This window comes from Symphodus melops, assembly GCF_947650265.1.
Source record: "Symphodus melops genome assembly, chromosome: 19".
NCBI classification, from domain to species: domain Eukaryota; kingdom Metazoa; phylum Chordata; class Actinopteri; order Labriformes; family Labridae; genus Symphodus; species Symphodus melops.
Genome location: NC_136709.1, coordinates 13,559,638 through 13,576,017, shown reverse-complemented (window position 1 = coordinate 13,576,017; position 16,380 = coordinate 13,559,638). Strand labels below are relative to the sequence as shown.

At 40.7% G+C, this 16,380-nt stretch overlaps 1 protein-coding gene across 1 annotated transcript in view; it reads left to right on the top strand.

The window, feature by feature from the left end:
• Nucleotides 1-1,390: 1,390 nt before the first annotated feature.
• The window catches only part of mboat2a (membrane bound O-acyltransferase domain containing 2a), a 39,220-nt gene continuing 24,230 nt past the window's right edge, over nt 1,391-16,380 (top strand). Inside the window, exons 1-2 of the mRNA XM_079369338.1 lie at nt 1,391-1,604; nt 1,991-2,262. Coding sequence (XP_079225464.1) covers nt 2,014-2,262 — 249 coding nt within the window. The 5' untranslated portion in view covers nt 1,391-1,604; nt 1,991-2,013. The remainder of the gene's footprint in view (nt 1,605-1,990; nt 2,263-16,380) is intronic.

Below are 16,380 nucleotides of genomic sequence, written 5' to 3'. Positions count from 1 at the left end.
TTCTTCCTCCACTCTGCAGGCACTCATAGGGGTTCATGCACTGTGATGAGCTCAGCTGCATGTATTCTGCATTTAGCTGAAATTCATTTTATAAATAGTTTGCAAAGTTGTTTGCGTTCTAGTGTATAGTAAGGTAAAAAGAAATGTATCTGTCTTCAATGTTTTGCACTGTCTCTTTATGAATATGGAAATAAATTTGGGTTGTTTCTATCAAATGTGTTTGACCATTCTATCAGAGCATCTTAACCAGTCATATTATGATGTTTAAGGTCTTTAGAAAGCTTTTTAATGACGACATATGATTTAGCTAAACAACTTTCTCTATTGATAAAGTCGCAGCTCAAGATCAACAAAAGTGAAAGGTTGCAAACTTAGATGTCATTGGTTTGTAAATGCTGCCCTCTATTGGGTATTTTGCCTTGTTGCAGAATTACTTTAAATAAAACAACTATAATCTGAAAAATATGATTCCTACTTTAGAAGAATAATGTTGAGTTTATTGAGAACATCCATAAATAAAGATAGTTGTAAATAAAACTGCAAACATTGGATTTATTTAAATTAGCCAACTGAAAAATAGTATAATGTTTCTATATGCCTAATTGAATACAGGGGTTTTAGGACAAGATACCTGTAATCACCAGGTGGTGCTGATAGACAGTGAAAGAAATAAACACAGCTGACTTCCTAAGACTATTGCATAACTACTTGGGCAACCAATTTTATCTATGAAAACAATGTTGTTGTTTTTTTTTTAAGATCAACTCTCAAAATGAACTATAAAATGTGTGTTTTGATTGCAACACTTTTATGCAGTGTATGCACTTTCAAGTAACTTACTGCCATATTGTAATGATTTTTTCCCCCTTTCTATATCATTGGAAGCAACGCTATCATTCAATTGTTGAGTTAATGTAAATAAAAAAAGGCCACACTGATGCCCCATTGTCCACCGACATGCACATGTGAAGAATAAAGCAAGATGTATTTTTATGGACAAAGGTGTTTTAACACATTGTCAAATTTTAAAAATTGTGCACAAGTATTGGTTTCCTTTTACGAATAGCAGCTTCCTGTATAATAATGCAACTTAAAAAAAACAGAACAGTGTCGCTGGTGCAAATGCAGGACATGTACTTTTCGATTTTAACAACCACTGGCCTCATTGTAGATGCTTTTTTTTTTTCAACTCAAGCCTGCCCCCCCCCCCCTTCCCCCCCCCCCCCCCCCCATCTCCCCACCCTTCCCCACCCTCCCCATATATACGTCACAGACGTCACACGTTTTCTCCTCTATGTGTGGAATGCTGTAAATGTGGGAGGGGAGGGGTGGGGGACCACGAGCAACGCTGTTCAGTTCAAATTCAATTCGCTTTCTACACTGTAAATCAAAACCCCCTCTTTCATGTACAAAGTGGGATTGGCTGTTGGGTTGCCTTTCCTGCATACGATAGGTCAACATGGATCGTTATTAAAGAGGGCCGGCTCCCCATCTCTCCACCCACATTATCACCATTTTTGTTGTCGATAAAGATACTGCTGTGTCAAGATAGTTCACCTCTTACTTTATTAGTATTGCAACCATAGGCTGTTGCGTACTACTTGGTAAGCTTACACATATTTAAATACCAAAAATAAAAGAGTGGACACTGGGAAGATAAGTTATAACGAAGTAATATTTTGTATTTTTTTTTAAATCCTTTTAGCAGCTAAGGAAATCTTAAGCTTACTGCCTGCTCAAAACGGGCATCCGTTAAGTTCTTTAGACAGTTACAAAAACAATGCTATCTCAATGTTAAAGTTTTTGGTCACATTTGAAGGCTGTTAAAACCGGGCAACGTTTAAATATTTAAAATAGAAATTAACGTTTCAAAAGCAGAGTAATGTAAAACTATTACGTCGTCTTATGTTACCCTACACGTTTTCTCTAACGAGCGTCGGACGAAAGAGAAAGTGATCTTGCGGTGAATAATCTTGTCGTGGTTTGGTAGTCTTTGTCGGATGTGTGAGGTGGATGACAACCGTACAGTCCGTCGCAACAACAGCAGCAGCAGCGGCGGCGGTGGCGGCGGCGGTGGAAGCGGCAGAGTATTTATCATCGCAGGCAGCAGCCGAGGGGAGTGGAGTGAACCGGGGGGGGAAGGAGAGAGAATTCGGATTTACGGACAGGGAACCAAGCATGGCTACCCAAACGACAACATCATGCACTGGATCCACTCTGTTGCAGCCAATCAGCGAAATTATCAATCTCCCTCTTGACCAGGTATGTGTGTTTGGATTGAGAATTGATTAAAAAAAAAGAGTATATTGGCAACGGAGTCAGCTAGCATCTGTTTGTAACGTTAATAGAGGCTGATGATGCACAGCGCGGTCCTGTTAAACGTTAGCTTAGCTTTTTTTTTACGATGCGGATTTATTAGGAACCAGAAGACAAAATCTCAGTTGATCCTTTTTTTTCCAACTTAAAGCTACTGGACTTTGCAGCTATGACCCTTTGTCTGCTTTTTTGGTGTTGCCCGGCGACTAATCCAGTGGTTCCCAAACTACACCGATTCTTTAATCAGTCTCCAATGTGATCTTTAGTTTAAACTGGTTTATGTTCCTATTTCATTGACAAGTTGTTCTTATGTAGCCTAAATGTGTTTAGGCCTCAGTTGTGATCTTCCATGTTTCCATATTGCTAAGAAAGAAATTACAATAGGATTACATAGCTATGCAATGGTCTCTTGCAAAAAAAGAAAGGTCCATGATGTAGTTTGCCATGAACAGGAAGACATCAGTATATGAGTTTAGCATGATCCTTTTATAGTTTTTTTTCCTTTATTTCAAATCTAGCCATTTAACATAAAAAGGCCAATCAGTTCATTCACTCAAAGCAAAGTCAGTTTGTATCGGTAGAACTCACAGTAAGCATCACAGAGTGTAAAAACCTAAACTAGACTATAAGAGTTAAAAACATGAAGTTCTCAGTCACAGATTACTTTGCTGATACCAGAGAGAGGACACCACACCTTTTCTCAGACAGTCTTTCCACATTTTAAAGCAACAGTTGAAATGGGTTGGGCAGCAGCAACACTGTTTAGTTTGGATTTATTGGATTATATTGGGTAGTGATAGTAAGGGGAGGTCGGCTCATTTGTAATATGATAAGATCATTGCAAAGCTTACTAGAGACAGACAGTGGTGGTAAGTAGAAGTGGCCATTTATGTCAACAAGCCTGCATCAGTGGCTCATGGTTTGTTACACAGTCTTCGGCTGTGAAACACCAATTTCTTCTTTTTCCCCACTGTCATCCCAAATTTGATTTCTACTGTGATTTGTGGGTTTTTCAAGGGAGTTCACAAGCAACCCATGTTCACTAGTTTCTTCTGTCTGACTGCAAATATGGACCTGGGAATCCAGCGTTATGCCCTTCAATGTGACTATAAGTTTGACTAACCCTTTCCTGTACAGAGCAACAAACTTATTTGTTACAAATGGACTCCAAGTATATGCACTGCCTTTAGTGTTTTTCGGCAGGCACGTGTTGTCTTTGCATAGCGTCAGCTGCAAAATAACTTGTTAGTTTCTTTCCTAATGAGGGTGAGTGGGAATACAGATGAGGCTTCTTTCCCCCTCTTGCTGCCAATCATTTTAACATGCAAGTCTCAAGCTCATCATGACTCATGCTTCTCTTCCCACTGGTCGAAGACAAACCTTGGTGTATGCAACTGAGATTATATGGGCTGTGTACATTCTCAACTTTGATGAGGTAGACGCTTAAATATTTGCGAATCATTAAAAAAAGAAGTGGTACAATCTCGCCACCAGTGTGCTTGTAATGTCCCTATACCACATGACTGACTACTAGCCCCTGAATCCTTCTTCTTTGTGCTTCCAACAACAAACACGGCCATCTTTTCATCCTCAATACCTGCATGTGAAGTCTGGAATGTTTTCTTTATCTTGCTCCACCCTCAGTGCTCCAGTCTCTGTCAGGAATGCTGCATGGCAGGATCCCTTTTCTTAACTTTTCTTTTTTCTTTTCTTTAAAAAAAAAAGAAAGGAAAAAAAAAAGGGATCTGTTTGTCGTCATAAAAAGACTTTCTGAACATGGAAAGAGTCTTCACTGTCTCTTTGATATGTGGAAGAATTCTTGCATTTGTGGGAGAGCCCACAGAACACTCCACTTAAGTGTTGGATATTACAAAAATATGAAAAATACTATAGGTAGTATAATTATAATCTAATTTGTAGCTGTCATGAAGAAGCATTTCCGGGACCAGAATGACTTCAAACCAAAGTTTATGTGGGATTAATGAAAGAATTAGCATGTCAAATAACATGTCAAAAAGTGCTGCGGAGAGTTTAAGATTAAGCTAACGTTAGCAATCAGTTTTCTCTATATACTTGCTGTTATCAGAGGGATTTGTCTGCAGTTTTGAATATTGCTAACAGCTTGCTTAATCAACAGGGCGACCTAACAGCAACTGTTTCTCACAAATTTGCTTGAATCATTTCCATCTGTGTTGAAATATTTAAAAGAGACGCGACACTTCGCTGACACGAAGAGTTATGCATTCCCGGCTATTCTTAAACGTTTGTCTCTATTTGAATCTACGCTGGCCGAGTAACTCAGAATGGCATTGTACAAATGGGACCCATAATCGCGGCTCGCATTACTCTGTAGGACAGGTGTCACCCCTGTGAACAATGCTGTTTGTGTTTGCTTCCTGCCAACTGGGCGCTCTGTACTGTGCCAGAGAGCTGCTGTCAACACCACAGAAATCAATACAGACACTCAGATACAGTATGATCTGAGCGGCCCACAGACATTGACACTCAATTTGATGAAGCCGCCATAGTGTGGCACCTCACTGTATGTCATTAGGATAGTATGTATCCCATGGGAAAGCCAAGCCTCTGCACAGGCCTGTGACAGAGCTATAATGGGATCTGTGAAATCTGAACTGACGCTCCTCTTCTCCCTCTTCCTCTTTGCTCTGTCTCAGAAAGCCTGTCCCCTCACAGCGACATGCTGCCACTAGTTTTACTCGGACCTATCGTATTTATCGATAATCTATTGGGACCACGACGTGTCAGTGTCAGCTGTTGGTTGCACATAATCTCAGAAACCAACATTAGTAATGTTACCGTTTCATTATGTAAGTTGTAAATGTAGCCTAAAAAAACCCCCTTCCCATCCGAAGAGGACCGCGTTCCGTCCAAAGACTGAAGATATGGTCCAAACACATCCCTGTCTATACACCATACACACGGGTGCAGTCTGTGGTGCACATCCACTAGATGAACAGTGTGTGTATGGTACATGTTCAACATTGTTGAAGCTCATGTAGAGCTTTGACAATGTTGACATTATTTGCTATCTTTGGAGATTAGCAAACTTGTTACACACATAAAGATTGCTGTTTTGTTATTGAAATTGTCTTCCATGATTTGGGGGGGGGGGGGGCAAATCAAATCTGTTATTAAAATGATGCAGCCAAAGCCTGTTGTACTCAGATTTGTTAAAGCACTTTTTAAATATAAAGGGAGTTCAGGGTTATTTAACCGCTTGTGTTCTTATTATTGGAATTGTATCAGTGTGCATATGTAGACTAGTGAGGAAAATTGAGGACCGGTGATGACACTCCATGGAGATGCATGGCGAGCTGAAGAGTAAAAGAGTCATCTTCCTTTTTAGTTTTTATTTATTTGTGAACAAAATCTGTGATCCGCACTGTGAGATTTGACTATCACGCAGTAGGAAGCGCTGCTCGTAGTCTCGAAGACATTGACTTGACATGAAGAAAAATCCTTTGACCTTTTACTGCATCTCGTCCAGCCTTCGGCTTAAAGATGCGTTGTAAAAGCCGTCGGTACGAACATTTTAAGTGCACTCGACTCCAAGCAATTTATATCGTTATCTTTTACCACACGAGCACATGTCAACTATTTATCTGCTGTGGAGTACTGATCTCTCTCTCTTAATCCATTTAAAGCTAAGCATGGCATTTGATATTACACTTAAACACTTAAGTAGAGTGGTTTTATGGTATAGCTTGCATTTCCCGTTGGCTATAAGTGCACAGTCTAGAGTCGTTGTGTATGTCAATGACATACGTTGATATATGACCAATTTGCATCTCATATTCACAAACTAAAACCATCATATTGGTCACAAAAAAACAAATGTAGACCCAGTTTTGAACATGGTGCAACCAAAGGGGGGGTGAAGCAATTAGTCTGAAATGTACAACTTCATACCAGAAACCTTACTTTTATATATTTAATAGTTCAAAAAACATAAGAAGACGTTTCAAACATTTCAAAAGAAAGTTTCAACCCCCTTTAACCTTCAATGAACGAGTTATTGATCCATATATTTAATCTTTGCAGATGTATTGCCCCTGGAGGTTTTTCATGGTCACAGAGCTTTGGGGACTTTCACAGTTGCAGCTGTTTCAATATTAAGCAGCTGGGCTCCCGATGAATGCTGAACAACCTTTTCACACATATACAATGAACCCTACCGACTCGCCCTGTTGTTTGAACAGCTCTTCATTGTCTTGCATCCTGAAATAACTTGTACCTCCCTATTCAAACAGGTCCCTCTATTTTGTTTCACACTAAAAGATAATTGTGTTTCCATCCTCTGAGTATACACGGACACATTTAAATCTTGTATATTTTGTTTGTTGTGGTTAATACTCTTGGGCTGGTTAAAAATAATAGTTAACTGAGGGAAGCATATCCATCACCTTTGTTTTTACCTGTGCAGGTCTACAGGATGTCTCTCAGGAGAACGGCAGTGTGGACATTTCTGTGTCGCCATTCTTAAATGTATTTCTTTGCTCATGCACCATCTTCCAGGCTGGGGCGACGCAGTAGTGTGTCCAGTGGTCCCAAAGGCTCCCTCACCCAGCTGTACAATCACTCTTCTGTTTATGTGACTTATTGGCTCGTGGTTTGTCACAGTCAGTGAATGGCCACGTCTATTATCGAGATAAAAAGCCTCCTTTTGTTGACGCTGCTACGTTTTCCACAACACTACGGTCCCATGTACGCAGCGTTGAGAGGCACATGTAGCGTTGCTTTAATAATGTCTGATGATCAGTGGCACAAGTACTCACTAAACTGAGTGAAACGGAAGTTGGAAATAGGCACTAAAAGTTACATTTAAAAATGAGTTCATAGTTGCTTATATCTCTGGATATTTGTAAGACAATTGGAGGATTTTTTTTTCTCTTGAGCTCTAATTTGCTTTTGATGACTACATCTTTAGGTACATTTGAAGAGCTTTGTCTTTCTAAATCCCATTCAGCTTCTCTCTCTGATCCTACGGGGAAGACTAAGTCCCTAAAACCCCACACCCGGGACCGCTGGCCTTACTTTGAAACCCTCGGGTGTTGTCAGTCTCTCTACCTCCTCATGGTTTTTAATTGGCGAACCTCTGGGGAGTCTTATCCCTGCAATTGATTTCTTTCTCCCTCGGCTCTCCCTAATGGAGTGCTGCTGGCTGCTGCCATTACTATTATTATGGTGCACAATCAACACAAGCTTGTAGGATGCCTCTTGGGGAATATGGGAAGACTTGGCTCTGTTGTTAACACCACTGGTTGACTACAAAGTAGTGGTTGCAAACAGGCATTTCTTTTTAAAATGTACGAAGGTTTCTGATGACGTAGAAAGAAGTTGCTCTGGGCGTGGCCGATCCAAAAACACCTGAGCGAATCTGGGGGGGGGGGGCCTGTTGTGGGGGCTGCATACAACCAAATAAAATAAATTGGAGAAACATAGGAGTACAATGGTTTTGCTGGTGAAACTGGGTGATTTATTATATTATTTATTATACTTTATTATTGTGTAGTGAGGCCTGTCTGTTGCAGTATTAACACGTATTCTATGGAGGACGAAGCATTGAGCATGGAAGTGATGCCGCTTGTTTTCAATTTGCTTTGCGTAATGCTTCATTTTGAAGAAGGTGCATCATCGTGCATCGATTGATTCCATAATAATATAAGAGTGCACGAGTTTGCTCCAGTTCTAACTTAAAAAAAGTAGTTTAGGCACTTATTTTAAAACTAATTTAGCGTTATAGGCGCAGAGTTCTTGTTATAACATCCGGAGATGTTCTGCACAACCTTATGTTAAGTAGGACGTCATTTTAGCTCAAGGTATGTCAAAAAAAGAAATGGATTTTGACTCACTGCGCTTTACCTTCTGACTCTGTGTTTAAAACTCTCACCCTGTATTTTCAGGGTTAATTCATGCAAATGACTGCCATGGCTGTGGGTTCACGTCCTCTCTTAACTCAGTCATGCAAAACGGAGGCAGGCTGTCTTGCTGTAGAGTAGCTGGAGAGAGAAATTATTTCATCTGTCATTTCTCTTCTCTCTGAAGTACTTGGCATGGCCACTAAAGTTGATGTCCACATGACTCAGCTTACGAACTCATTAGTTCTGTTGGTAATGGTGTGCTGTTACGAGGGTGGATTGGCTTTCTTTGTCTACTAAAAAAAAAACTGCACTCCAGGCTTAGAGGACCAGTTTAATGGAACTGTTTTTCACACCGCTTCAAATTGCAATCTAGCAAGTCATAACTGATGTCGAAGATTGCAGATGAATGAAAACACACAAGGCAGCCTTGAAGACCCGCCTTCAGCTTGCTAGTTGTTCGTTTGCCTTGAAGTTATTTTCTTGTCTGTATATTGTTAGCATGTATATTCAGCTGGAAGCCAGGCCGTCAGAGTCTATAGAAGCCTGGTAACTAGGCCGATAATTTCTTTACAAACCGGAGCTATGTCAAACAGCTGTTCCCTGCTAGTTTGTTCACTGGGTGAGACCAGGAGGATAAAAAAATGCATCCAATATAAATGAGAGGGCATGAATATTTATCAGTGTGACTTTGCACTGTCACTTGTCATTGAGCTGAAGTAAACTAAGAGGGCATACAGCTGATTCACCTTCTCAGGTACAGGTAGACTCTGCCTTACTTTTCAGCAGCTCTACAGTCCAATAAATAGTCAGTGTGATGGTCAGACCTAACTACAAGCTGCGCTGTCATCTGAAAAGTGTCAACACTTTAGTGCCTTCTGTCATTGATTCCCTTGAATCTAATATGTGCCATACATCAGGGCTTTAAAGGTGACACATTATGACAAATCCACTTCTACATTTATTTTGAACGTCTATGTGGGTAACCTTAGTGTCTATTGACCCACACAATTTGAAATAAATCCATCCAGTCCTTTTGTTTGTGGTCTGCATAAGTCTTACCACACAGAGAAAAATGCTCTGTTTCAAATGTTCTCAGTTTGTGACATCACAAGTTGACTTTTGGAAAAAAAAATACCTTCCTCTTCCCTGGTCTCCCCAAATATGGACTCCACCTCCAGCCAAGAGCAAAACTTTTACACAGGTCTGCCATGTTTATTCTGTCTACAGAGGAGTGATGTCAACTAGCAAAACTCAGGGGGGCTGATTGCATTTAAAGAGACACACACACTAAAACGGAGCGTTCTGAGAGAGCTGGTTTATACAGGGTCATAAATCTTGACGTGCTTGATCCATGTTATTGGACCTAAGCACAGCACAGATGTTTCATTTCGACCACAAGGGACACTGTTTAAAAAGGTGAAAAAGGGAGTTACTATGTCCTCTTTAAAGGTTACACTATAGAACAGAATGTGGACTTCTCCCTATAGTTCAAGTGATAGAAATGTAGGGTCAGATGTTTATTTTGTAGGCTCATCTGGTAGAAAGTGGGCCCTTGCTTTTGTTGAGCAGCTAGCCGTGTGTTGACCAAATTCGGCTTGTAACACACAATCTGCAAGATTCCCCTGCATACAGTGAAGTGTCTTTGTCACCTCTGTGTGCATGGCTTGCACTGCGCTATTTGCCGTCTCTGCAGTTTTTGTTTTTTTTAAAGTCAGGAATAAGAATGAGAAAACATTAAGTGGTTTCAGCTTCAGTTTCATTTCACAGTCATACTCGTTCTCTCGAGTGAAGTGTGAAATAGCAGGGGCGATCAAACGTATACCCCACGGACAAACTGAACTTTGCATTGCTCAGTTACCCGTGTCCTCAAACTGAATATCACACCCTTTTAACATAGATTACATAGATTCAGACCAAACACCTCCCAGTAACAGATGCTGTTGTCAGTTGAACATATATGTGTAGCAGAACAACAGCTGAACTTTCACCAATCCAGAAAATATCAGTTACTTAACACACTTATGTAACAATTACCTAGCATTTACTGACTTCTCCTTCTGTGCTCTTTTCACTTTTGATTCTCGAGCATTATTGCAAAGTTTGAAGTTCTGGATTGTATGTGTTTGTATTGATAATTGCATTCTTTCGAAAAGCTGAGAAGAAAAACACTTAACGGCTAAAGGTGGGAGAACTTGAATGTGGATTCTTTCACGGGTGCATTCAGGCGTTTGTAAGGATGTGTGGTTTAAAGATTGTCTCCCCACTCTTCGCACCCATTGAAGACTTTTGCATATACGGTCCCGTATCTTAGCAACTAAGTGCTTTCTTTTTTTATCTAGGTGGTGCTGGCCAAAGCTATGAATAGTGTTTCCTCTCTTCAATGAACACAACTTCTTGTAGACACCGACTACTGTACAGAAAGTTGTACATGTCGATGATCACAACGGAGTCAGAAGAAAACATAATTTATTCTTTCACAAACAAATAATTTTAATTTTTCACGTACATGTTGACATTGTGCAGCTGGCTGTTAATAAAAGACTGGAGTAGGTTGTCATTTCCTCAGACGTCTGAACCCCATGTGCTGATGACTCGTCTCAAAAATTACAGGAAGTCTTAACAGAAACACTCCCACTCCCTGCGTCTCTGTAGTTCGTTATATTGTAAATCAAACGGCTGCACAGCTGGCAGTTGTTTTGCCGTTGGTTATTGTGCACATAAAAGAAGATCTGAAAAACAATGCACCCTGCACACATTATTATGCATTAACGTTACTCAGCACTTCAGAAGAGATGTGCATCCAAGCAGCTTAAATAAATGACATAATCAGCCAGTAGTGATTACATCACTTCATTTGTTTACCGGCTGAACAAAATACTTTTTGGAACATGTTGCATCTTCTAAACAAGGCACGCTGCAGTGCAGACTCCTTCTTCAAAACATTTCCGTTTACATATTTGCTAGTCAACCTCTTCCTCTTTGTAATGATGCCAGTACATCTCCTGTGCATGGCTGGCAGTTGTTTGCTTTGAGTTGCACTCATGGAAAAGGCTAAGTGAGGTCAAGTGAGGCTGCTTGAGAAATGTAAAGAGACAGGTTGGAAGAAGATAAATACACAAAGAACCTGAAGAAAAACATATCATTCTGTAGAGCAGGGGTTCTCAACTGGTGGGTTGGGACCCAAAAGTGAGTCACGGAGCTGTTTTCATGAGGTCGCGAATGTGTGTCATACGTCTGTGAGCGTTTTTAAACATGTTCGCTTCAGTTTCTTGAGATTTTTCCTCAGATTTTTTTTTTACTGGCTGAGATCTGAACTGGACACATTTTTATTAAAGACATCTGATTTAATTGAACAATGTCAGAAATTCAGTTCCTAATTGAAGGGAGGAGTTGGTGGTGGGTCCTGACGCTACTCGAGATGAGAACCTCTGCCATACAGAATGTTTGATTTTTATACTACAGTAGTTTGGGTTCCTCCTGTCTGCATTTGTTGCTCTGGGTTCATTTTGGCAATGACGTGGTAACACACTGTATACACGTTTGGGGAGTGAATCAAGCCAAGGTCACCCATTATTGTGCAAATGTATCCCATAGTGATAACATTATTTCATGATTACATTGATCAGAACAGGGATGACATATCTGACCAAACGCAGCCCTGTAGTCTTTGCTAGGGTCCGGTTCGTGTGATTCAAAGAAGGATCTACACACACACACACACACACACACACACACACACACACACACACGCACATATCATGTGTGCATGGTTCTGGCCCAGTGCTGCTGCTGCTGCCTTGTGGGGAAGGGTTGATTGTTTGGCTATTAATAGCCTGGCTGACCGTAGAGCCTGACGGGGGTCTGTGTGGATCAGCTCAGACAGGAGGGGGCCACTCTGCAGGCTTGGGTGTGTGTTTAAGTATGTGTGTGTTTATCTGTTTCAGAGCGTTCTTTAGGACCCACTAGCCCTCTTTTTTATTTTTTTATTTTTTTCTACTTTCTACTATTTTGACTGAGCTCAGGTTAGCCATAAAGGAGGACAGGAATAGTGTATAAAAAAGGGCAATAATATAACGCAGTACATTCAGTAATAGATCAAAAGCAGAGAACACATTAAAAGCCAAAACAACTCGAATCAATTAGGTCAGCAATTAAAACTTGGAATGGTCCCGTTGGTATTGATTTGGACACTTTAAAATGTTGTTGGGGCACTTTCCAAGTGTTTTAGGGCATAAAAAGAGAGGGAGAGAGAATCTACCTTACTCTGTGAATTTGGGGAACTTGTAATGTGAGCCATGACTGTGAGCGTGTCTGATGGTTTCCAATCCCATGTAATAATGAAGAGCAGAGTTTAATGCTTTGTAAACAAAGAAGTAAAAGTGCTGATCTCTCCTTACTGATGGAGCTGATAAGTCTGGGGTTTTTTTTCTTCTTCTTTTTCATACAGAAGACGATGGGTTCCATTGGTATCTCCAGTAATGAATCTTTCTGCTGAGTGATAGAGTGCATCTAGGGGTTTGAGATCTGTGTTGACCGCCCTTCCATAAATAACATCTCCATAATCCTGAACCAGAGCTCTGAAGACGCATCAGACCCACCGCAGGGTGATGGTGACAATGAGCTGGTGAGGCACTTTGCAAGCTAGAAATCCTGCATTTACTCCAAGTGGCAACATGTAATAAATAAACTAAAGTGTGGCATAACACATAACCTAATAATGATGAACACGTCTAACCCAACGCTCAATGACAAAGTAAAAATAACAGAACCGAAATCAGAAATATTATAGCACAACAGACCAAATCACTGACTAACTGAGGTCACATGACGGCTTGCAACAACCGAATACAATAAAATGTCATTTGAAGAGACGCCATGCAAAGTAAGTCATGAACACGCTTGTTTTTCTCACTTTGAATATTGTAAATATATGGCTGCCGGCGTGTGAAGCCCAAATCCCCCAAAATGTGATTTGCCGAACAATTTAAGCTTCTGTTCGACTATCTTCACGCATCCACGTTTAATTCAGCCGACAGACTTGTGACTTGACATGAGGAAAGGAACTCAGTCAAAAATATTCAACGTATCCCTCTTACGTGTGTGTGTGTGTGTGTGTGTGTGTGTGTGTGTGTGTGTGTGTGTGTGTGTGTGTGTGTGTGTGTGTGTGTGTGTGTGTGTGTGTGTGTGTGTGTGTGTGTGTGTGTGTGTGTGTGTGTGTGTGTGTGTGTGTGTGTGTGTGTGGTGTGTGTGTGGTGTGTGTGTGGTGTGTGTGTGTGTGTGTGTGCACTGTACTGTGATTGGCATGGAACAAGTCAAAGCTTTGTTGTATTGATGCTCAGAACAACACTTGCTCTTGTTCCTGTACTGTCAGCATGATTTAGTTGCACTCGGAACATTCATGGACAGAGAGAAAAGTCAGAGTGTGTCTCTGAGAGCCATGTGCCAAATTCATCTGCCATGACTACAGTAGTCATGGCATCACCTGCAGCGTCTGTGTGTGACGAGCTGTAGAAAGTATGCTAGTGCTGCACAAACACACAAATGTCGAACCACAAACGCATGTCGAAAACATAATGGATTATTATCACCATGAATGTGGCCATTGTTTTTCCATCCATAGTCATAGTTTTATTTGTCTACCAATATTTTTGAGTGACTTGCTAAAGCGGTCGCTTTAATCAATACAGAATTTCCTGCAGTAGATATTTGACTCTTTCCATGAGTCTGGACTCTTTTTGCTCCTTTTTTTTTTTTTTAAACATTTATAACATTTAATGACAATTTTAATACAGATAGATAGATACTTTATTGATCCCGAGGGAAATTCAAATTTTTTTTTAGTTTAAAAAAAACAAAAAACGTTTCATAATGTGTTATTCTTAATTAGCGCTCTCCCCTTAGCTAGCCTAACATGAAAAATGCTGACAGCATAGAGTTGGGGTAGGTGCGTGCTCTCTGAGAACAATAAAGACCTTATATGATTATTATTCTGCTGTCACTGTTAGTGCAGAGTACAGACGGACGGTTGTTGAGTGTAACTCGAAGGTTTTAAATCCCTCCCTCCTCTCTGGCAGGGAATCTGCATGAGTCACTGGAGCTGATGGAAATGAAATGAGACTGTGCAGAACAGGACTAGTTGGGATTGTGGGGGTGGGGGTGGGTAGTGACTTAATGACATGGAAAAAAGAGGGTTTTATGCTAATGACTGTCTAAATTTATCCCCCACTTTGTGTAAAAACACACAAACGGATCGAGGCGCGCGTGCACACAACCTACCAGTTGCTGCGAGTGAAGCTCTTAAAGGAGCCATGATGTTGCATTTGCAAAAAGAAGCAATATTCGGGCCATGCACAGGGAGAGGGGAGGGACTATTTAAGGAAAGGAGGTATTACCTTCATTGAGTGGTACTTCTTGGGCTCATCGAAGCAGTAAAAGTCATTAGCCAAGCAAAGAGCTCTCACATGGGAGAGGTGTTCTCCGCCCACAGAAACAGGTCAGACTCAACAAGCCTGTTTGATTCAGATGGTTGTCGGTCTCAGTGTACAGGCATGAGAGACTTGTGCTCTACATTTTCACCAGGCTTGTTTTCATACTTTACTTTAGACACACACTTAAATTTAAAGTTGTCCAAATGTCCTTACAACAAACTTGTATTCATGCTCCCATGAGGTCTATAAACTTAAAGCCACCCTTGCAAAGTGAATCAATGGCTGTCGGTCAATTGTACAATAATTTTTTAAAGATCTCTCGAAAATCGAAAGCACTTAGAATTTCCTGAAACTTGGCATTTACCAAGTCACCATACACACATTTGCAGGTCTTTGCTCATGTTTCCTTGTGACATCATCAGATGGACAATTTTTTGAAAAGGTATTTTGGGGCAACAATTGGATTGATCTGAAATTTGCTGCAGAGAACTGAGAAGCCTAAATTGTGATATTTGTAGTGATGTAGGGAAACGACCCATGTTGCAAAGAATTGTTGCAAAAATTGTACAACCTGCTAGCTGTTCGTAGTTTCATGTTTAATCAAAGGGACTATGTGTTTAAATCATTTTGAACAAGATTTGAGGAAAAAGAAGCAAAAGTCAAAATATTTTAGTCAAGCCATGATAATTCATTGATCCTGCATCAAAAAACAAATGAAAATCTTGTGAGCATATGAGCACACTTGAAACTCGGAAGATGAACATGGTAAAAAATTCTATCTGACATACACCGATCGTCATGCTGATGTTAGCATGTAGCTCAAAGCACAGCTTGCTTAATTATAATTAGACGGCTTCATAGAGCCACTCGCATGCCTCGAGATTACTGCTCTTGTTATTTTAGCAAAGGGAAAAGGGAAAAGCCATGCCCTGAGGAAAAATGACTCACACTCCATCTGTCCACTCCTTGTTCCTTTTTTTTTTTTTTTTTTTCACAACCTCACAGATAGACGGCAGCTCCTCCTCAGTCTGACATTTCCAGCTGATGTGTTAGACTCAAACACGAGCGCAAGTGCCCTTTAAACTTTGTAGCAATGCAGATTGTGGGCGCACTTCTTGGGGTCTATTTTAGGACAAAAAAGAGCTTGAGGAAAGCTGTGAGAGAGAAAGGGAACGTGGAAAGCTGTTCCCTTGCACACGTGCTCAGACAGTGAGACGTACACACACTGTATGTTACTTCACAATGAGCTTTCAGGAAGCTGGCTTATCTCTGTCTTCCACTGCATCCACAATGACATCCTGCCTCCCTTTAGCTTCTTTCACTCTGCCAGTCTGTGTGTCAGTCCATAGTGTAGCTTCCTAAAGCTGAGCTGAGCCCTGTGCTGCAGCTGCCAGGTGGAGCCGCCGTTTAGCTTGTTGCTTTTTAGCATTTATCGTCAACTGGCACCTACGGGCCATCACAACATCTGCATGTTGTCTGTCTTTATAATCCACGCACACTCTTATTCTAAGTGATTGATCTGCTCACATCTGAGGAACGTACACGACAAAGGGAGAGTGATATGTGGAGCCTTAAGACAGAGTTTTCAGTGTCAGGTTTCACATTATATTAAGCTACAAAGTGACACCTTTTTACTTATTTTCTTTCCTGATGATGTTCTTTTAATACAATTCCAAACTGAATCAATATTAACATAGACACCTTTGTTATCATAACGTTGCGACTCGTATTAATCGTCCAGCGGCACTAGCTCA